Source organism: Heterodontus francisci, chromosome 16 (genome assembly GCF_036365525.1).
Source record: "Heterodontus francisci isolate sHetFra1 chromosome 16, sHetFra1.hap1, whole genome shotgun sequence".
Lineage (NCBI taxonomy): Eukaryota > Metazoa > Chordata > Chondrichthyes > Heterodontiformes > Heterodontidae > Heterodontus > Heterodontus francisci.
The window spans coordinates 41,654,294-41,676,603 of record NC_090386.1 but is presented as its reverse complement, the minus strand read 5'-3'; the positions used below and the strand labels follow the sequence as shown (position 1 = coordinate 41,676,603).

The following is a 22,310-nucleotide window of genomic DNA, read 5'->3' as shown; positions in this document are numbered from 1 at the left end:
TTGTCGGAGGGATCTGAAGGGGAAAGTCAGAGCTTCCCCTTTCAATTTCAAGTGACATTTTACTTGGTTCTAAAACTGAAGGCAAAATTAACAGATGTGAAAAATCCTATCAGCTAGAGCATCCCAAAAAAGCAGCAGGTAAACTGGTCACTGGGTGCACGAAGAAAGTGACCCACCAGTGGCAGTCTTCACGGTATTACCGATTTCTTTTTAAGAGGTTATCCTCTACTTCCAACCCTTTTAGGACAAAATATATACTAAAGCAAAGGCAGCAGTCCTGCTTTCAAGCCTTCATAATTGGCACTCAACAGTGGATGAGTTCTTTCTCTAATTTTCTTTTCATTGGTAAGCACCAAAGTTCAACTCAAGTTCATCCCCTTACACCGGGCCTACTTGTAGCACAGATAGTACTGAAAGCAAGTACTTCATCCTTTCATAGAGGCCCTCAAAGATTTCAAGGCACTATTTCAAAGAGCTGAGGAGTTCTCCAGTGTCCTGGCCGACATTCATCCATCAACCAACAGATTATCTGGTTAATATTTCATTGCTATTTGTGAGCAACTTGGCTGCCATATTCTTACATTGAACAGCGACTACACTTCGAAATTACTTCATTACTAAAGAGCTCTGGGACATCCTGAGGTTGTGAAAAGTTATATACAAAGGCAAGTTCTTTATTTCTCCTGTAAGGTGCTAACTATTAATATTTGCAATTTACATCAAGACTAGTTTCTTACCAGCTCGAGAGATCAGAAATCAAGTACTTTTACATCAGATTAAGAGATTCCCTTTGGCAGAAAAATTACTGTATGCCACTCTAATTTTGCATGGTCAGAAATTAGATGTTTTAAATGTGCTGGACCCTGCTGTATAATAGAGACACAAAGTATAAACATCCAGGACTATCTCACTGTGTTTATTGACACAGGCAGCCTTATCCCAAACAGATTTGTAGACCCACATTATTGATGTACATTGCCCTTGGTTCCCTGAATATCAGATCATTTACATGGCAAGATGACATGTCTGTCATCTTCCAGAATAAAAATGCCTTTGACAAGTTGACATCAGAGGTAAATAAAATGCAGCCAGACTGTCAAATATTCCCTCTCCAGCAAAGTTAGAATCAAATGAAGAGGGACTGAGGAGACTAGCAATGAATCTTGGGAGGAAATGTTGGGCTTAAATGACACACTTAAAACAAATGTTCTTCAGTGTGGGAGAGGGAATAAATTATTGCAGATGTATACTGGGATTGTGGTCCTCAGCAAAAAGTTACCAATCAAATGTGACTTCGACAAAAAGCTGCCATTTGAACTTGAGATTAAATACAAGAAGCATACTCTGTCTCAGACATTACACACCATTAGTGTTTCATTTCCCTAAAAACGCCCAAAAATATTCATGAGATGCATTGTTCTGCAATAGAAGATACCAGAGGCACCTGCAGATTACTAGATGGGCCCGACTTTTAGATTTGGAACACAGAAACTTGCGATAAATATACAACCATATACTTTAATGAAGATGGTTACCAAGCCTTCGCACCAACAAAAAAGGCCAGTACACAGTTCTGCCTCAGGTAAAATTTTGTTTTCCATCATACAAAGGAGCAGTGTGAATATAAAGAAAGAAATGGATGGAAAATTGTAAAATTTTAGTTTCATACAGAGGACATAGATAAATGGGAAATTATTAATGGAGTTCTAATCTGAGGATATGCATCCTGAAAGAAGTAATTTATTGATAAAGTGTATTTAAAATATAGAGAAGTTTTTTCTTAACATAAAAAAAAACAGATGAACTAGTGGGTCAGAAAGATGTCCTTTCATCTCTGCAATTTGTGCTAGAATAGTTTATCTCTGATGATAGCACAACTTGAGTGAAATGAGCCAGCGAAGTCTCAATCCTATTTCTAATGAGCATGACTACAAATCACACAAAATGTAATACAATATAATTTTGTTAAATTGGTAGCAAGACTATAAAGAACAGCCAATGTGAGAAATGGAAATATCACCAGGACAGTACAAGGTGCTTTTTGAAGGATGTAGTTGAAGCACATTGTCATTGGAACTTTACCCTGCATTTAATCTGTGCTATCCCCAGCCTTAGATTGTTTGCCACCGTCTCTGGGTACAGAAGGTAGAAATCCTTACTAAGAATATCTTGCACCTTTGAAGTGCAAAAGATTAATCCCATAGGTTAAGATACCTTAAGATAAATTACTCTTCATGGAGAGATGAGTTAATGCTCTGCACTATAAGAAAAAATCAAAAGAGGCAAATATAATCTGCATGAAAGAGACTTGTATTTATATGGTGCCTTTCACAACCTCAAGACGTTCCAAAGCGCTTTACAGACAATGAGCTACTGTTGATGTGTAGTCACTATTTTAACATGGTAAATGCAGCAGCCAATGTGCACATAGCAAGCTCCCATAAAGTGATGCAATAATGGCCAGATAATGTGTTTTTGTGATGTTTGATTGAGGGATAAATATTGGCCAGTACACCAGGGATAACTCCCCTGCTCTTCTTGAACATAGCATCTTGCTTCCACCTCAGAGGGCAGATGGGGCCACAGTTTAACGTCTCATCCGAAAGACAGAACTCCGACAGTGCAGCATTGGAGTGTCAGCCTAGATCTTTGCGCTCAAGCCCTGGAGTTGAACTTGAAACTCCTATCAATAGCTATTATTGCAAATTGTAAATAAGTAGATCACAATGTAAATCTAACTATATCTGTTCTAATCACTACTGTTGCACACAAAATGCACTAGATCAGAGCACTTTTTCAGCCTTCCTAATTTTATTAAAGCAAAAATGCTACAAAGCCTATTCAGTCGTTAAATTATGAGCCATGAAAATGTCAACAATGTATGTAACTTCATAATCTTTACAAATAAAGACACTACAGGTAATCCATGTTTACAAAAAAAACTAATTAAAAACACCATTGGATCATTAAATGCTGTCACAAATCTGTAATATAATAAAATCCTTGGGTTGCTAGGACTCTAATGTCTCTAGTACACTAAAATCAATGGGTAATGCAATAACAGTAATGACTAATACCTGTTATTTTGTTTGTCACAGAAGTAACATTGTAGGACTCAGCCCACTACATCAAACATAACTGAAAGACATTCTAGTTTCTCTGAACATCCCTAAGCATGGCCATGAGAGATTAATTATATAAACAGCTGAGTACTTAATTTCTTGTACTAGATTATTTTCAGTTGAACAAAATTGACATGTCCTGAACTTTACAAGTTGCAGTCATTAAATAAAAATTAGGCTCAGACATGAATAAATAGCAGAAAATTACTTTCTTTGCTGTTGAAATTTTTTTTAGAAATATTTACCTTATTGCCTTCAATCTACTGGAAATTGATTCTAGCTCTATGGGACCACTCCCGATTGATAGCAAATGCATTAATTCAGTTAGCTTTTAGCCTTTTGGAAATCAACTCATTGATGATACCGTCCCCAAATGATTTTAGGAATATTTGTTCTTTCAACTTCAAACCAATTCCCCCCATTTCAGCAGACTGATTAAACTGTCTGTCACTACACTTCCAGGGAAAAGAAGCTTGGTCAACTCTAAAGTGAGCCAGTCATGAATAGTCCAATTTTGCTCTATTTTCACAATCCACAGCCTGGGATACCAATTCAATTTCTCAAACAATCAAATAATTCCGATTCCAAATATCAAAATGCACAAGCCTAATTGTCTATTACCTAAAACAACAAACAGAATCCAAACAAAAATGAATTATGATGGATTTGAGTCAGTTTCGTATTTTGCTTCATACTTGGTTCTAGCATCAGTTATTAATGCTGTCTGGATTAAAAGGAGCATAAGATGATCCAAGATCAATCTGCATCAGTTTTATGGTTCTAGCTGAACCACAGTTCAAACTTCAGAAAGTATAAAGATGCTAAAAGATCCATTCTGTACAGCTCAAACATTAGGTTTTGCTTTCAGAGGCATGTGAAAAAGAGTCTTTACCTGAGCATTAGGTTCATGAGTTGCAGTCCCTCCCCCTTCAGAAATCGATCCCTATTTGAGCTCAACATCAGGCATGAGCAAAGACTATCAAACAGGTTCTCCATCATCTCAAGCTCTTCGTTTGTACTGGGGTTATGACGTTTGAACAACTAAAAACAAAGCATTTTAAAGAAGATTTTTATTCACCATATCAGAATTAGACTGACATTAAAGTACAGCAGGCAAGATTTTAAATAAGGTCAATGATGTTTCTTAATTGAAAAAGTACTGAAAAACTAGAAGTTTGGAAACCACAAACATACATTATACAAAGAAAAAAAAACTTGTATTTGTATAGCAGCTTTCACATCTTTAGAAAGTTCCAAAGCACTTCAGAGACAAATTGCAGTCATTCATTTTGTAGGTATACATGGCACCCAGTTTGCAAACAGTAAGATCCCACAAATAGCAATGAGCTAAATAACTAGACTAATCACCATGGTAACAGATTGTTTGACACTGGCAGAATCCCTGTTTTTCTAGGTAGTGCCATTGGGTTCTTTTACATCCAGCTGGGTTGGAAGACAGAGCCTCATCCAAATGATGGTGCTTTCAACAATGCAGTACTCCTTCAGTACTGCACGGTACTGTGTGCCGAGACATTGTGTTGAAGTCCAGCAATGGAGCTTCAATTTATGACCTTATGACTCAAACGAGAGTTCTACCACTGAGACAAAGCTGACACTACAAACATGCCACATGTTACAGAAATGGCACGGCAAGTAAAAATATTATACTAATATTATATTTGAGTCAAATAAACCTGCAAGGCAGAAATCTCAGATTTCCTGCCTATGGTTCACCAGATTTTCAGCTGAAACTTGGTTAGCTATCTGCCCGCTATGTACTGCGCAAACATTTCTGGTCACCAAAGAAACAGCTGCAGGAAGTTCCTGCTGAAAGAGACAGGAATTACATATTGCAAATAGGGAGGTTTGTGCATGCAGAAGGCTATGTACTCTTCACGTCTATTCAAGGTTAGACGCACAGAAGGAAGCCATTCAGCCAATCATGCCTGAGCAGGTTCTTTGAAAGAACTTTTCAACTTAGGCTCACATCCCAGCTTTTATCACATAATCTTGCATATCAGTCCTCTTCAAGTTCTAATTTTTAAAGTTACTATGGAATCTGATTCAACCGCACTTTCAAGTAGTGCATTTTAGATCTCAAAAACCAGGTTGCCAAGGAACTGACTATACAGAAAACTGCGAAATGGCATAGTTAAAATATTCAGTTAATAGTTTTCAAGCCATCTTTGCAGTGTACTTTGTAAATTTACTTTTTATTTTGCTGCCACTTTGATTTTCAGAAGCTATTGTTACCAGCATTCAAATGCCTTTGTTCCCCCCCACCTAATTTCCATTAGTGCCATTAATGCTTTCCCAATGACAAATCTGCCATATCTGAGCTTTTTGAGTCAACTAGGAATAAATTGTAAACAGGCCATGCCATGCACCACTTGTTTCATGCATGAGATCCATCACCTGCTTTTTGGATCCACTTGGGAGAACAGGTGATGGCTCTTCCTCCCTTCTTCAATCCAGTTGCGATACTAGCTGACATCATCAATGGTTCCCTTGCTTCAGGCGTCATTCCCCTCCCCTCCAAAAATACCATAACCATCTTCTCTGTTTTAAAAAAAAAACACACAACCTAGTCATCCTGGCTAATTACAGTCCCCTTTCCAACCTACCTTTTCTGTCTAAGATTCTTGAATGCTTGGTTGTTGCTGATGACATCCAATTCTACCTCTCCACCACTTCCTTTGACTCCTCGATTGCCTCCTTTCTATCAGGGTGCTTGTCAGACATCAAATTCTGAATTAGCCTCAACTTCCTTCAGCTCAATATCTGAAGAACCAAAGCCATTATCTTTTGTCCCACCAGAAGCTTCACTGCACTGATATCGATTTGATCGCTTTCCCTGAACATTTTCACAGGCTGAACTAAACCTCTTGTAATATTAGTATTTTGTAAGATCCTGAGCTGAGTTTTAAAGCCCACATCCTATCCCTCACCAAAGAATGCTTACTTCCACCTCCAGAACAATGCTTGCCCCCATCCCATTGAAACCCTTATGTATGCCATTGCCACTTCCAAACTCGAATAATTTAATACCTTCAGAGGAAAAGCCCTCTAATATTTTCAGAAAATTCAACTTGTCCAACACTCCGCTGCTTGTGTCCCATCCCACACCAAGACTCATTTGTTTTTACTTTCCTCCATTAGACGTAGTACATTTAATATCCTTGTCCTAATCTGTAAATCTCACCATTGTCTTTCTCTATCTCTGCAACCTCCTCTAGCCCGACAGCATCTCTCAAGTGCTCTGCTACTCCAATTCTGGTCTTCTATTTATTCTCCCTCCCTTCACTCCATCACAGGTGGCACAGCCTTCAGCCACTGTTGGGCAATCATTCCCAATCACCAACTGTAAAGTGCTTTAAGATGTTTAGCTATGTTAAAGGCATTATGCTAATATAAGTTGTTTTGATAGATACAACCTTACTATTGTAAGTACCTCACCTCTCAACCAACTGATATTGGTTAAGAAAAACTTGAAAATTTGGTACTGTATTGATGACATAACTAAATGTAACCCTAAAAATGTAAAAAGAAAAATCAGAAATCATTCTACAAAGAACCTATTGAGGCAGGTTACAATATTGGAAGAGTGTAATTAATATCAATTATTTCTGAACTTAAGAAAAAGTGATCAACGAAGGCAGCATCGCCATTTTCCATTATTTCTGGTCTACTAAACAATGAGGCATTGAAGCATTACAACACTGCAACCTTCATACAGAAGCAAAACACTGCAGATAATGGAAATCTGAAATAAAAAACAGAAAATACGGAAATATTCAACAGGTCTGGCAGCAACTGTGGAGAAAGAATTTATCTTTCAGGTTGATGACCTTTCATCAGAACTGGGAAAAGTTAGAGATGTAACTCTAAATGTACATGTTACGACCAGATGAGAAAGGGGTCTAGGGTTCCCTCAGCCTTCACATGGTCTTACCGTAACAAGGTTTAATTTTAAACACAGTGATTTTAGCTCACCCTTGATGAATCCTTGATCACTCCTTTCCAATTATAAGGCAAAGAAACTAGCCAAACAGGTCTTCTTAGGTTTAAAGAAAAAAAGTTGAACTTTATTAAACTTAAACTCTAATTCAGTTAACACCTACAGATATGCGATGCGCCCACACTGGTATGCATATGAAATACACACAGCAGATAGAGACAGAAAAGAGCAAAAATAAAGTGGAAAAGTTTGAAGCAATATCTGAAGATGGTTTTGGTTACTGTTCTTTGAGCTCGCTGTAAAGTCCTTGATTGTAGGTAGGTCTTGCTTTTCATTGGGGCCCAGCATTCTTCTTAAACCTTGTTCAATGTAGGAGACTTTTCTCTCTTGAAGTTTGTGTGTCCTCAGTGGGTCCAGAGGCTTGTGAGAAAGAGATAGAAGTAGACAGGAGAGGTCTTCTCACTCCAGGAGCAAACAGTCTTTTTTGAGTTTATTTTATTTTTTATTTATTTAGAGACACAGCACTGAAACAGGCCCTTCGGCCCACCGAGTCTGTGCCGACTAACAACCACCTATTTATACTAACCCTACAGTAATCCCATATTCCCTGCCACCAACCTACACTAGGGGCAATTTACAATGGCCAATTTACCTATCACCTGCAAGTCTTTGGCTGTGGGAGGAAACCGGAGCACCAGGCGAAAACCACACGATCACAGGGAAAACTTGCAAACTCGGCACAGGCAGTACCCAGAATCGAACCCGGGTCCCTGGAGCGGTGAGGCTGCGGTGCTAACCACTGCGCCACCCCAAAAGAGTTTAAAACTCTTTGTACAACTCAGAAAAACCCAGGTTGCCAAGCAGGTCAGTCATGTGACTAGCTGGTCTGACCACGTCTGCTTGTAGATTCGTTTGTCTTAACCGACCCTGGAATGTCTCTTCTCACACACAATACCTGGAACTCAAAGTCCATTGTGGGTTATATTGGAGCAGGGAATAGCCCCTTTGTCCATCCAAGCACTGTTAGTATGCAAATGTTTTTTCCAGCCACGACTGATCTGTTTAACAGTCATTTCCTCGCTCCAGCAACAGTTTAAAATCAATGTTCATATGAAAAAATTAATATGCCTCATTCTTGGCAGGTGAGGCAGTCTGCATGACTGTACATCGCTAACTCTTCCCAGTTCTGATGAAAGGCCATTGACTCTCTCTCCACAGATCCTGCCAGACCTGCTTTCCAGCATTTTCTGCTTTTATTTTACTGCCACCTTTTTGCTGCTCACTCTAATCAATAGAATGCCATTTCAACATCTCTCCGCATTTTAAGTATTCTAACAGCAGGCAAAGAACAGAAAATAAAAGCTTAGTTCAAGAGGGCAATCAAAATGATCAATAAAATGATTAATGGGAAATTGTTGTTAATTACCTGCAACTTTTTGAATAAGGGTGGGATGGGATGGCAAGGGAGAGATAGCATTCTATCAACACTGTCACAGAATAGTAACACATAGATTGCTCCTGATACCACACAGGGAATTATCAGTTATCAAGAATGGAGTGCAACAAATGTTTAGGCCTCCACTATTCCTTGAAATTCATAACATTTCATCTTCTCCTTTTTGCATTTTCAATTTTGCATTTTAACTAGAATGAAATGTCTAATGCTACTATTAGTCACTGCGTGAGATGTCTGAGTACCTGGTTTTAAATTGTCGCACTCAAAACTTAATGATCTAAACCAGCTGTGACTTTTATACCAAAACATCCAAATGTGCATTAGTTTCTGGTTTATTAAACAAACCTAGAAAAGTGAAGGCTGAATGCGTGGCTAAATTACAGTAAACATGAACTTCACATTCGTTATATAATCACTTCGAAATGCAAGTCAGTATCACCAAAGTGAAGTGTTCTGATTCAGTTTTTGTGCTACAGCAATATGAATGTGTTTTGTATTGCCGACTACTGACTTGAAACTCATTATTTCATTTCCCTGTATAAATATCTTACAATTTCTTTAGGTATTTGCCGAAGGTCATCATGCTTCTTAAACAAATTGCTGAAATAAGCATTTATTTTCCAAATTTCTTAAGAGTACCATACATTCAACATGTTATTTAATTTAGCAGTAGTGGGTATGGATGGCAGCGTCCAGGACGGTGGTCGCGTAAGGCTGGGAGAGGAATTCACCGCAGAAAGAGGGTGAACAGCTGGCAATCCGGGAAAGGACTGCTGATGAAGACCCTGCCAATTGTGGCCAAGTTTGGAAGGCCACTTGGCTATGTTCGGGGAGCCCGTCCACAGCGACGATCAGGAGGAAGAGCGGCCACATGGTCCCGGCAGCGGCTCCCGCTCACTTGGCAACTCCGCGCTGCTTCCACGTAAACTTCCCCCACAACTCCGGCTCGGCTCCCGGATCCCGATCCCAGTAGTAGTACACCATTGTAAAAGGGACAATGGTGGGAGCTGATGAAATGTTTTATTACCTGTACCCCTTCCCCTCCCCCCGCTCGCAGTACACCCCCCTCCTCGCACCCCCTTCCCAGCTTCCTCCTTGCACCATCTTCCCCTCGCACCCCCTTCCCCAGCACCCCTCTCCCCTGCAGCCCCTCCCCGCCCCTTCCCACCGCATCTTCCTCCTTGCACCCCCCACCCCCAACCCTCCACCTCCTCCCACCGGCATCCGCCTACCCGTGTAGGGGCCCCAACAACCCCACTGCCTTGTGGGCGTCTCGGGAGAGACCAAGGCGAAGGGAGTAAAGCCGAACAGAAAATCCGGAGCTGAACCCCGATGGCGGTCATTGGTCACCTTTGGCATGTTTCCGGCAGTTCCTGCAGCCATACTGGTGCCAAACGTCATGCTCTGCACTCCTTTGGACCCCACCATGAAGGCCGAGAGGGGGGTTTTGACGCTTGGGCAACTCACAACCTCCAAACATCCGCCCAGGCATGCACCATGGAGAGGTCACTCCATAGTCGCCTCACAGCAACCAAATCAATACGGAAGGCAGCAGTTACGGGTTATAGGTCCAGCTCAATTGGTGTAGAGATTGGGCACCACGGGTTGACTTTGTCGGTGGGAGAGGTCATCGCATCTCACTGGACAGCTATCGCCCGCCTCAAACTGGGCAGCCCACGGTCAGTAAGGTTCTGTCCCGCTACAGTCCACCTACTTCAATGGGTGCTTGGAGCTCAGGGTCATTGCCCGACAAGTGGACTGTAACACAGCACCAAACAGCACGACCAAAAAAGGAAAGAAGGTACCAGTCCTTCGTTTTGCAAGCTGGAATGTCAGAACTGTGCGTCCTGGCCTGTCGGAAGACTTTACACAAATCAACGATTCTCGGAAGACCGCCATCAACAACGAGCTCAGTAGACTCAATGTGGACATTGCAGCACTTCAGGAGACACACCTCCCTGCGGGCGGATCTCTGAGAGAGCAAGACTACACCTTCTTCTGGCAGGGTAGGGATCCTGAAGAACCAAGACAGCACGGAGTGGGCTTCGCCATCAGAAACTCTTTGCTCAGCATGATACAGCCACCCTCAAATGGCTCGAACGCATACTGTCCATCCGACTGTTCACCGCCTCTGGTCTAGTACACCTACTCAGCATCTATGGTCCAACACTGCTCCCCACCTGAAGCTAAAGACCAGTTCTATGAGGAAATCCAAAATATCATTAGTAGCATCCCCAACACTGAACACCTATTCCTGCTGGGGGACTTTAATGCCAGGGTTGGGGCCGACCATGACTCATGGCGTTCCTGCCTTGGGCGCTATGGCATTGGAAGGATGAATGAGAATGGACAGAGACTGCTTGAGTTGTGTACCCATCATAACCTCTGCATCACCAACTCATTCTTTCACACTAAACCCTGTCACCAGGTTTCTTGGAGGCACCCAAGATCACGTCGTTGGCACCAGCTGAACCTCATCGTCACAAGGCGAGCATCTTTAAACAGCGTCCAAATCACCCGCAGCTTCCACAGTGCGGACTGCGACACTGACCACTCGCTGGTGTGCAGCAAGGTTAGCCTCAAACCAAAGAAGCTACATCACTCCAAGCAGAAGGACCGTCTGCGCATCAACACTAGCAGAATTTCTCATCCACAGCTATCACGCAAGTTTCTAAATTCACTTGAAAAAGCCTTCCAAGGGACCAAGTGGGCTCACATCAGAGACGCCATCTATGACTCAGCAATGACCACCTATGGCAATTGTGTGAAGCGGAATGCAGACTGGTTTCAATCTCACATTGAAGAGCTGGAACCTGTCATAGCCGCTAAGCGCATTGCACTGCTGAACTACAAAAAAGCCCCCAGCGAGTTAACATCCGTAGCACTTAAAGCTGCCAGAAGCACTGCACAAAGAGCAGCCAGGCGCTGCGCAAATGACTACTGGCAACACCTATGCAGTCATATCCAGCTGGCCTCTGACACAGGAAATATCAGAGGGATGTATGATGGCATTAAGAGAGCTTTTGGACCAACTGTCAAGAAGATTGCCCCCCTCAAATCTAAATCAGGGGACACAATCACTGACCAACGCAAGCAAATGGACCGCTGGGTGGAACACTATCTCGAACTGTACTCCAGGGAAAATGTTGTCACTGAGACCACCCTCAATGCAACCCTGTCTCTGCCAGTCGTGGATGAGCTGGACGTACAGCCAATAAAATCGGAACTCAGTGATGCCATTGATTTTCTAGCCAGCGGAAGATCCCCGGGAAAGACGGCATTACCCCTGAAATCATCAAGAGTGCCAAGCCTCCTATACTTTCAGCTCTGCACCAACTGCTTTGCCTGTGCTGGGATGAGGGAGCAGTACCACAGGACAGGTGAGATGCCAATATCATCACCCTCTTTAAGAACAAGGGTGACCGCGGTGACTGCAACGACTACCGTGGAATCTCCCTGCTCAGCATAGTGGGGAAAGTCTTCGCTCGAGTCGCTTTAAACAGGCTGCAGAAGCTGGCTGAGCATGTCTATCCTGAGGCACAGTGGGGCTTTCGAGCAGAGAGATCCACCATTGACATGCTGTTCTCCCTTCGTCAGCTACAGGAGAAATGCCGTGAACAACAGATGCCCCTCTACGTTGCTTTCATTGATCTCACCAAAGCCTTTGACCTCGTCAGCAGAAGTGGTCTCTTCAGACTACTAGAAAAGATTGGATGCCCACCAAAGCTACTAAGTATCATCACCTCATTCCATGACAATATGAAAGGCACAATTCAGCATAGCGGCGCCTCATCAGACCCCTTTCAAATCCTGAGTGGCATGAAACAGGGCTGTGTTCTCGCACCTACACTGTTTGGGATCTTCTTCTCCCTGCTGCTCTCACAGGCATTCAAGTCCTCAGAAGAAGGAATTTTCCTCCACACAAGATCAGGTGGCAGGTTGTTCAACCTTGCCCGTCTAAAAGCGAAGACCAAAGTACGGAAAATCCTCATCAGGGAACTCCTCTTTGCTGACGATGCTGCATTAACATCTCACACTGAAGAGTGTCTGCAGAGACTCATCGACAGGTTTGCGGCTGCCTGCAATGAATTTGGCCTGACCATCAGCCTCAAGAAAACGAACATCATGGGACAGGACGTCAGAAATGCCCCACCCATCAATATCGGCAACCACGCTCTGGAAGTGGTTCAAGAGTTCACCTACCTAGGCTCAACTATCACCAGTAACCTGTCTCTCGATGCAGAATTAAACAAGCGCATGGGAAAGGCTTCCTCTGCTATGTCCAGACTGGGCAAGAGAGTGTGGGTAAATGGCGCACCGACACAGAAAACAAAAGTCCAAGCGTATCAAGCCTGTGTCCTCAGTACCTTGCTCTACGGCAGCGAGGCCTGGACAAAGTACGTCAGCCAAGAGCGACGTCTCAATTCATTCCACCTTCGCTGCCTCTAGAGAATCACTGGCATCAGGTGGCAGGACCGTATCTCCAACACAGAAGTCTTCGAGGCGGCCAACATCCCTAGCACATACACCCTACTAAGCCAGCGGCCCCTGAGATGGCTTGGCCATATGAGCCACATGGAAGGTGGCAGGATCCCCAAGGACACATTGTACAGCGAGCTCGTCACTGGTACCAGACCCACCAGCCATCCATGGCTCCGCTTTAAAGACGTCTGCAAGCGCGACATGATGTCCTGTGACATTGATCACAAGTTGTGGGAGTCAGTTGCCAGCGATCGCCAGAGCTGGCGGGCAACCATAAAGGCGGGGCTAAAGCGTGGCAAGTCGAAGAGACTTAGCAGTTGGCAGGAAAAAAGACAGAAGCGCAAGGAGAGAGCCAACTGTGTAACAGCCCCGACAACCAATTTTATCTGCAGCATCTGTGGAAGAGTCTGTCACTCTAGAATTGGCCTTTATAGCCACTCCAGGCACTGCTTCACAAACCACTGACCACCTCCAGGCGCTTACCCATTGTCTCTCAAGACAAGGAGGCCAAAGAAGAAGAACAAAGAAGAAGTGGACATTCGGAAAACTGTGTCTATTTGCATACATATTATAATGACAGGCACCGAAGCAGCAGCACTAAGAGCTCAAAGGGTTATGTTATTAACATCACATAAATAGATTTGTCTTCGCTGTAAATCACAGGTCACTCTTGGATTTAAATAGAAGTAGCAAAGCTCTCAACATTACATTCTCCATCTTCTAATTTTTAAGCTCTGTGAAAATGTCCAAATCTCCAAACTGCAAGGTGGAAATTTTACATTCCTGGCAAACCACATTATTTATCTTATATTTATATATACGCACATACATATAAACATTAGTTTTGCTAAGTTACAACAACCTGTCATTATGTACAAGGGAAGTTGATGTTGCATAAATCAGTCAATGTAATTTGATTCATGCAGTGCAGCTTAATCTTTTCATTCAATCTCATTTTACATATCTAGCAGGGTAACAAAATATGGAAGACACACAGTTCTTACTTTCTTCCCACAAAGCTAGCTGTGGGGTAGTTGGGGACACTGGGGGGAGGTAGTGGTGGAAGTGGAGGGGGTGGGGGGGGGAGCTGGGGAGAAGAGATATTGTAAAATGCAAATTCTAAACATAATCTCTGTGTTTCAATATCTTTCAGGTAGAACACAAACTTGTATACTTTGGCTTACCTTGTGGGGATAGGCTCCCACATTTTAAAAAGAAAAGCTTTTCCCCCTCCCCCACAAAATATCTGTAAAGAGAGTCACTTCAGATTTCCATTTTAAAATCGAAGTGTATTCTCATAAGTTTAAAAAAAGGCACTTATGTTAACCAAAGCTTTTTTCCCCAAAAGACTCTAAGCAATATAAGCAATTCTTTATCTTGTCTCAGTAATCAGAAAATAACTCACATCCACTGTGTTGGAAAGTTTTCAATCCCTGTCTATGAACAGAGGGAGTTAGAAGACAGGAACCAAGGCACAGGCAGTTAGGTTTTTCAAACAGAAAGCCACAAGGGCTTTTGTTGAGATTAAGGTTATAAATGCTGAAAGACAGTCAGAAGTCATTTTGGTTAAATCAAATAAGATGACCCACTAATGTGGGGTAACACAGTCTGTTCTTTATTTTGTATTACTACGTGAAGAAATGTTGTACAAATTTAATCAAGTGAGTCTGATCAAAACTGCAGTCTATATGTTCACCTTAATGTGAAATAAAACAGCTTATCAATTCATATCAAGTGTTGCCTCAAGAAATGCGTGCTCTGTTCATCTGCAGTGAGACTGAAGTTCAAGTGGGAAACACACAAATATCTGGTTGATGTCACAGGAGACATGTATGTTACAACCCCAGGTATGCTATGTAAAAGTAAATAAAGGCAATTCACGCCCATAAACTCTAGACTGCTCAGAATGACCGATGCCATTGAGCTCAGGAATAGACTGAATTTGTAACAGGAGGCCTACTGTTGGCTGTTGCTGAGAACAGGCTAAGAAATCTTCACTAACTGAAGGCTATTGTCTAACAATTATGCATTCTGATGGAATACTCAGTCCTTCATTATTTTCATGGGCGAGTTCAAACATCACTTTCAATTAAAGCTGTCGTTATTCAAGTATAGCAATGCACTTAAATGTCCTGTTCAGTTTTTTTAATACTAAAACAAGTAGATTGGTGAAAACAGATTAAAATATAGATATTTTCTCCCAAAATGATAAGAAACTTTTAAATTATTAACCTTCAATGTATTAAGTAGTATTCAGATTTGTTTGCAAGTTAGGTGAACATATTCTGAATTAAGAAACGATTGGGGGAAAATACAGAAAGACAGGTTCATGTCAAGTTCTGGAGTGTTGCAGACTACTAATGCAAAATGAGAATGATCACCTGACCATCGCATGGAGTAACAATTTGGTTTTGGATGTGGAAGTGGAATAAATGAGGAACATTGTTAGCTTTCTTTCCCCAATTGTCAGCTTGCACATCTCTAGCAGCAGCAACTTATGAATATTACAGAATAGTGACAAGATTGGAGTGACTTAAAGCCAGTAATCTGGAGTGCCTTAACACTAGTATAAAATATATCAAATGAAGCCTGAGTGCTTAATGACAGCTAATTGAACTTAAGATAAGATTACAGCCTTGTTTCCATTAAATTTTGGCAGTGGCAACCAGTGCTCAAAAAGGCAGCCAGCATACTTGCTTACTGATGCACATTAATCTTCACATTAGATCGCATCAATAGTTCATAGCGGTAATATGCAAATATGAGTTTTTTTTTAAAATTCTGCAGCCGTGTCCAAACAACTGGTGATCTGTTGTACCTTTTGCCACAGTCAATATTTTAAAAAAGGCTCCTCAGGCAGATAAAATAAACTACCACAGAATCCAGAGTACTCATCACACCCAATTTTACAGTTGCCATTTCAATAAAGTACTATGGTTATGCTTTTATACTTAAGAGCATAAAAAAGCTAGTGTAAGAGACACAGTTTTATCCACAACACTTTCCAGTATTTACAGCCCATTTCCTGCATCTCAGTGCCAGCACAAGTTCCCATCTCTCCCACTATCTACAATTCACGTTTAATTATCCTCTGAAGTATATTTTTTGGCTGATCTTGCAGTCCTTAATTACGTTCATGTCTGCAGACTGAACTGGATACAAATTAAACTCTAATGTAGTGTTCTAATTAAACTCAAATGTAACCAGCACCAGCACCGCATTATTTCAATCTTATCATCGAGCACACCCTCCTAATTAATAATTAATACTTGCGGGCTGCTTTCCAAAATAGAAACACAAACTCAACCTGAAGAACACCTACACAAAGTCCAAGCTTCATACAGAGTAAATACATTTTCAAAATTAGAATCATGGAATAGTTACAGCACAGAAGGAGACCATTAGCCCTGTCATGTCTGTGCCGGTTCTTTGTGAGAGCACCTCATCTGCTCCCACTACCTCACCTTTTCCCTGTAGCTGTGCAATTTTTTTCTCTTCACATAATTATCTAATTCTCTTTTGAAGGCCTCGATTGAGTAAGAGCATCTGCTTATAATCAATCAACAAAAAAACAATTGCTACTTCATATTCAATAAAATGAAAACCCAAGGTCACATAGGAGGCGTTACAGAAAAAGAAAATGGCAAATCAAATGCCATGGATAGGGTTAGAATTTGAAATAGAAATGGAAACCTTTGAAACAATGTCGAAATTATAGTGAGAAGTCATTGAGGAATTGACCAGATTTTACTTTATCATTTCCTATAAATTAAAATATATATATATATTAGTCCCTTCCTCTTTAACAGCTGCCTCTAATTCATTTCCAGGCACAAGGTCAAGTAATTTGCTCCCAAGGCTTCACCTATGCTGCTCCCAGCACATTGTTTTCTTTTGCATTGATCTCTCTACCGCAGGTTTTCTGTTCTTTAGGTTTTTGCCTCTCTTTTTCTACACAAAGGACTCATAAATGCTTGCAAATATCATGGTCACCTCTAGAGCCATGCTTAGAGAGGAGCATCTCCAGGGTGGAATATGTAACATGTTCACACTTAAGTCATAGAAGCTGATAAGGACAAGTTGAAAAGCTGTTAAAAAAGCATTTGGGATCCTTCACTTTATTATTAGTTGTTGTTACGGCCAGGTGAGGAGGGGGTCTCGGGCTTCCCTCTTGCCCTTCCTCTTATTTGACCGCAACAGGGTTTCTTCCTTTTAAACAGTGGTTGTGCTGGTCACCTCTGTCAGTATTTTACCTTTTCACTTTTACTGTGATCATGAAAGAACCAATCGGACAAGACTTCTTGAGTTTAAACAAGAGCGAGCTAAGTTTATTATACTTAACACTCTAACCCCGATTTAAAATAATACGCTACATATTCACGCGAGAATCTCACACACACACAAATAGATTACAGAAAGAAAAACAGATTTGGTGGTTGGATTAAAATCCAGAATGAAAGGAACTTAAATACACAGTCTGTGAAGTGGATAATCCGGTATTCATTGGCTGAAGCTGTATTCTTGAAATTCTCACTGGTCAAAGTGCACTTTGTGGTTGGCCTGCTTTGTTCAGGGTCTTCTGGAAGGCAGAATTGTAGTTGGTTCTCTTCCCTTGGTCGCTGGCCGTAGCAGTTTGCAGGCTTGGAGTGTCCACAATCACAGATGGTTGTCAAACCTGATGTGTTCTGCAGAGAGAACCCTTTGCCACAGGTCTGTGAGGAGGTCTCCACTTTCTCATCAGCACCTCACTCCTAAATAGCAGCATTCAGGGACTCCCACTGCTTCAGTTTCGGTTTGGGGGAGTCTGTGCTAACTTTGTTAACTTCTCCGGTCTGCTTGCTGAGCCCCAATGAGGAAAGATCTGTCTAACCCATCCTTTGGCTCCTCTAACTTCCCAAAGGATTTTCTGATAGGCAGCTAGTAGAGTCATCTGTCTGTGGTGCCAGTTCAGCCACCTCTGAGGGAGCTTGCTTGGCCATGGACTGAGCCACCACACAGTCAGGGGAAATGCTGGGGACCATCTTCTGCAACTGCCCTGTCTCCCTGACCTCTTTCGGTCTCTCTAAAACTACTGGAGAAGCTACCACCTTTACCCCGCCAGATCATTACCCAGGAGCAAGTCAAACCCACTCACTGGTAGACTAGGGACAATCCCCACAGTTACCAGTCCTGAAACTAGGCCATACTCCAAGTGCTCCCGATATAAAGCTATGGGAATACACTGCCCTCCAATACCATTCACTAAGACCCTAGCATTGAATGCACTCTCTCAGTGGGGGCTGGGGGGGGGGGGGGGGGGGAGGTCATACCTTTTCCCAGAAGGGATTTGATGGCCCTTGTATCCCTGAGTATGACTGTGGGCTTGTTTGCCCCACTCAAAGGATATGGGTCACTTTTCCTTGGGATACAAGATCCTGATAACCTTCAGGGATTATGTTAAATTTTCCCGCACCCACAGCAGTATGTTCACTGGGTCTTACTACTGCAATTAAAGCCACAGCCTGCTCTATGTTTTTCATCAGGGTCCCTTCTCCTGCACTGGTCTGGTGCGCCCTGATTAATCCTACAGGTTTTCCCCATAATTTCCAGCAGTCAGCTCGAAGGTGACCTGCCTTGCTACAGCGGAAACACAGGTCTTTGAGTCTCACTCCGGTTCTCAGCACTGTCTCTTTTGGCTTGAGGTGGGCCCCGTGTGTCCAGCTTTCCTTTCTCGCCCAGGGCTGCCGTTTTCTGGGGAGAGAGAAAGGGAAGCACGCAGCTTTCTCTGCTGCTGAAGTCTGTTTCTCCTTGTCTCCTGTGAGTGTAACAAAACCCCTGTTTTTTAAGAGTTGGACAGATGATCACATTGTTCCCTCAATCCTCAATGTTTTTAATGAGATACAAGGTTCAGAATTGGCCCCACAGGTTCCAGGCTGCCAATATTTACAATCGGAGGGTTTGCTCTTTCAAAGTCAATGTGTCAGGATGGCCTTGACTGCCATGCTAATGAAGCAATCCTAGGTAATTCAATTACTTAGAGCAAGCCATTGTTCTGGGTCCAAAGCTTCTCAGACTTCTGTCTGCAGTTCAATCTCCTGGTATTTCAGATGCAAATTGCATCTTGGCTGCTAGTTTTTTAAAAAGTTACTGTAGGTTTTTTCCATCAAAAGTCTAATGTCAGTTTCCACCCAATGAATTAATATTTTTCATTTGGAATAGTGTGTTTTCCTGAAGGTGGTATAGAATACAAAAGCTAGGAAATTATGCTAAACTTGTATAAAACACTGGTTAGGCCACTAAAGGGAGGATGTTGACATGAGGCACTGCAAGTTCATTCACACGTTCAAACATGTAGCGATGCAGCCTGTTAAGGAGATTCACAACTTAAAACATGTAGAGGACCTGAATTATCTGGTGGATTTTGACGAGGTATTTGAGGAAGTAAACTAAACGACCATGAGGGTAGTGTGATTGATGCTGTGTATATAGACTTTAAAAGGCTTTTGACCAAGTACCACATCATAGACTTGTATGCAAAATTAAAGCCCATGGGATTAAAGGGACAGCGATTGAGTGGATACAAAATTGGCTACGGTCAAAAAGCAGTGAGTAGCAGTAAACAGTTATTTTTCAGACTCGTGTGTTGTTCCCCACAGGGATAGGCACCAACATGTTACACCAGGGACATGTGACAAAATTCTTGACTCAACCATGGACGTCAGGGCAACTAATATGTACGTAAAGTGTATAGCCAATGCCATCAAAACAAAATCTGATTTAAAACACTTGTCTGTATTTAGAGATATACCTGATATTGTTTTTGCTTGCACAAGTAGTCAATGTCTGCCTGCACACGATGTAGCGAAGCGAAGAATTCGGATAAATGTCCATCTGTCAGGAGTGATCTTGATCACTTTCCCCCCAGCTCTCTCTCTTTCTCCCCCCTCTGTATCCATCCGTCCCCACCTCTCTCTTGCTTACCGCCTCTCCCCCCTCTCATCCCCCTGCTTCTCTCCCTTTTGCTCCACCCTCTCCCTCTTTCCCGCCCCCCAATCCCCCACCTCCCCGCCCTTCTCTCTCCCTCTCACCCCCCCCATCCCTCTCTCTCCTCACTCCCTCTTGCCCCTCTCTCTGCTTCTCAGGCTAGTGCTTGTTTAAAAGGGCTTCCTGACTCTCAGCGCCACGCCCCTGTCTGTGTGCTGGCCCACTTCCTGCTCTCCCCACAGCAGCCATTCTCGCGTGAAAACAGCAGCGGTGGCCGAACCAAACATGCCTGTGTTGTGAACCATCAATCAGCAGTCACCCTACCCGGGCAGCCTGCTGCCAGTCACAGATACTGAGCAATCATGGACAGGCAGCCGTCGCCATCCGTCACATGCTGATCCTGCCTAAAACCTCCGCCTGACGTACACTTTAATAGGAGAGCCGCTAATCAAGGCTGAGCCACGGGCAGCCCGCTGTCAGTCACAGAGGATTGGTGCGTCAGATGGAAACCTTCGGCGGGTTGGATTCTGGCCTCAAGGTTATTTTAAAACACAAGTGTGTAGGCCTGCAGCAAGACATTTAAAATTACCACAGACCTCAAAACTTCTATCATGGACATTGGTGTCTGTGTACAGACACGTTGTCGACCCCTGGTTCCCCAGTGGCTGGCATTGGGACCACTCCACTTTTTAATATATACTAATGACCTGATTAAGGGTATAACAGGGAATAATTGCAAAGTTTGCAGATGATACAAAACTTAGAAATCTTCTAAACAATCAAAGACCTCAGGAAAACAGACTGGTGAAATGGGCAGACCACTGGTGAATGAAATATGTGTGAAGCGTGAGGTGAAACATAGGATAGGAAGAATGAGGGGAAGTAGAATGAACTAAATGGTACAATTTTAAAGCGGGTGCAGGAACAGAGATACCCAGGGGTGTATGCACATAAATATTAGAAGGCAGCAGGACAAATTGAGAAGGATGTTAAAAAAGAATTTGGGATCCTTTGCTTTATTAATACAGGCATAGAGTACAATGTAAGGAAGTAATGCTAAACATTTATAAAACACTGGTTCAGCTTTAGCTGGAATATGGTGTTCAGTTCTGGGTATCACACTTTAGAAAGGATGTCAATGCCTTGGAGAGGGTGCAGTAGAGATTTACCAGAATGGTATCAGTGATGAGGGACTTCAGTTATGAGGAAAGCCTGGAGACACTAGCAGAGAAAGTTAAAAGGAGATTTGATAGAGGTGTTCAAAATCATGAAGGGTTTTGATAAAGTAGACAGGGAAAAACAGTTTCCAGTGGCAGAAGGGACACAGATTTAAGATAGTTGGCAAAAGAACCTGAGGCGACTTGAGGAAAGATAATTTATGCAGTGACTTGGTATGATCTGGATTGCACTGCCAGGGTACTGGAAGCAGATTCAATAGCTACATTCAAAAGAGAATTGTATAAATACTTGAAGGGGAAAAAGCTGGGGTATGGGACAAATTGGCTAGCTCTTCCAAAGAGTCGGCAATGGCAAGAAGAGCCAAATGGCATCCTTCTGTACTGTATCATTCTATGATTCTAATTGAACACTTCATCAAAGAAGTGCATCTGCTCAGGACTAGCATTTTCACCAAGAAGTGGCATGTTCCTCAGGCAAACAGTAACATGGAGAAAGCAGCCTGGCATCGGCTCCTTGACACCCAAGCTCTCTGGCTGAAAAATGTGTGGCCAATAAGATAAGACCACCCTGCAAGAAGAGATGGTAAGGTGACTTAAGTAGGCCCCCCCCCCACTCTAGGGTCTGTTTAGCTATGAGCCCCAGAACGATGTGGCTTTCATGCAGGAAGTGCACCGCACACTTACCAAGAACTCCTGAACTCAGGCATAGTTGTTTAGGCTGGCTATTGTCATCTCCGTGGCAGTAGTTTAATATAGCGCTATACAGAATTAAGTTTACAGAGAGTGCAGGGCCTCTAGTTAGCCTCTAATCCCTCAGATCATTGATGAACTTTTGGATTCAGAGCAGCCCACTTGTCAGCAACCTCACCCATGCGCAGGGTCTTAATAACCTTACAGATGGACTGGATGAGCAGCACCATCGCTAGCTAACGATCAAGGGTCTGTGGACCTTGTCCCAATGATGCAGGTGTCCCTCTCCTTTCTACTATCCTAACTACTTTACATTCTTTTGTCTTTTAATGTCATGCCGGTGTCTCACTGAAATAATCTTTTATATTGTATAACAGTTTTCTATTAAGCAGTATACACATCATTCAACCCATTAATACTCTCTATAATTGGAATCCTGTTGTTTCTCTCCTGCCCAACAT

The 22,310-nt window shown here is 42.6% G+C and overlaps 1 protein-coding gene across 1 annotated transcript in view; it reads right to left on the bottom strand.

Moving 5' to 3' along the window:
* The window catches only part of ctnnbl1 (catenin, beta like 1), a 249,430-nt gene that overhangs the window by 94,635 nt on the left and 132,485 nt on the right, over positions 1-22,310 (bottom strand). Inside the window, exon 10 of the mRNA XM_068048127.1 lies at positions 4,015-4,163. Within this exon, the coding sequence (XP_067904228.1) occupies positions 4,015-4,163 (149 nt within the window). The remainder of the gene's footprint in view (positions 1-4,014; positions 4,164-22,310) is intronic.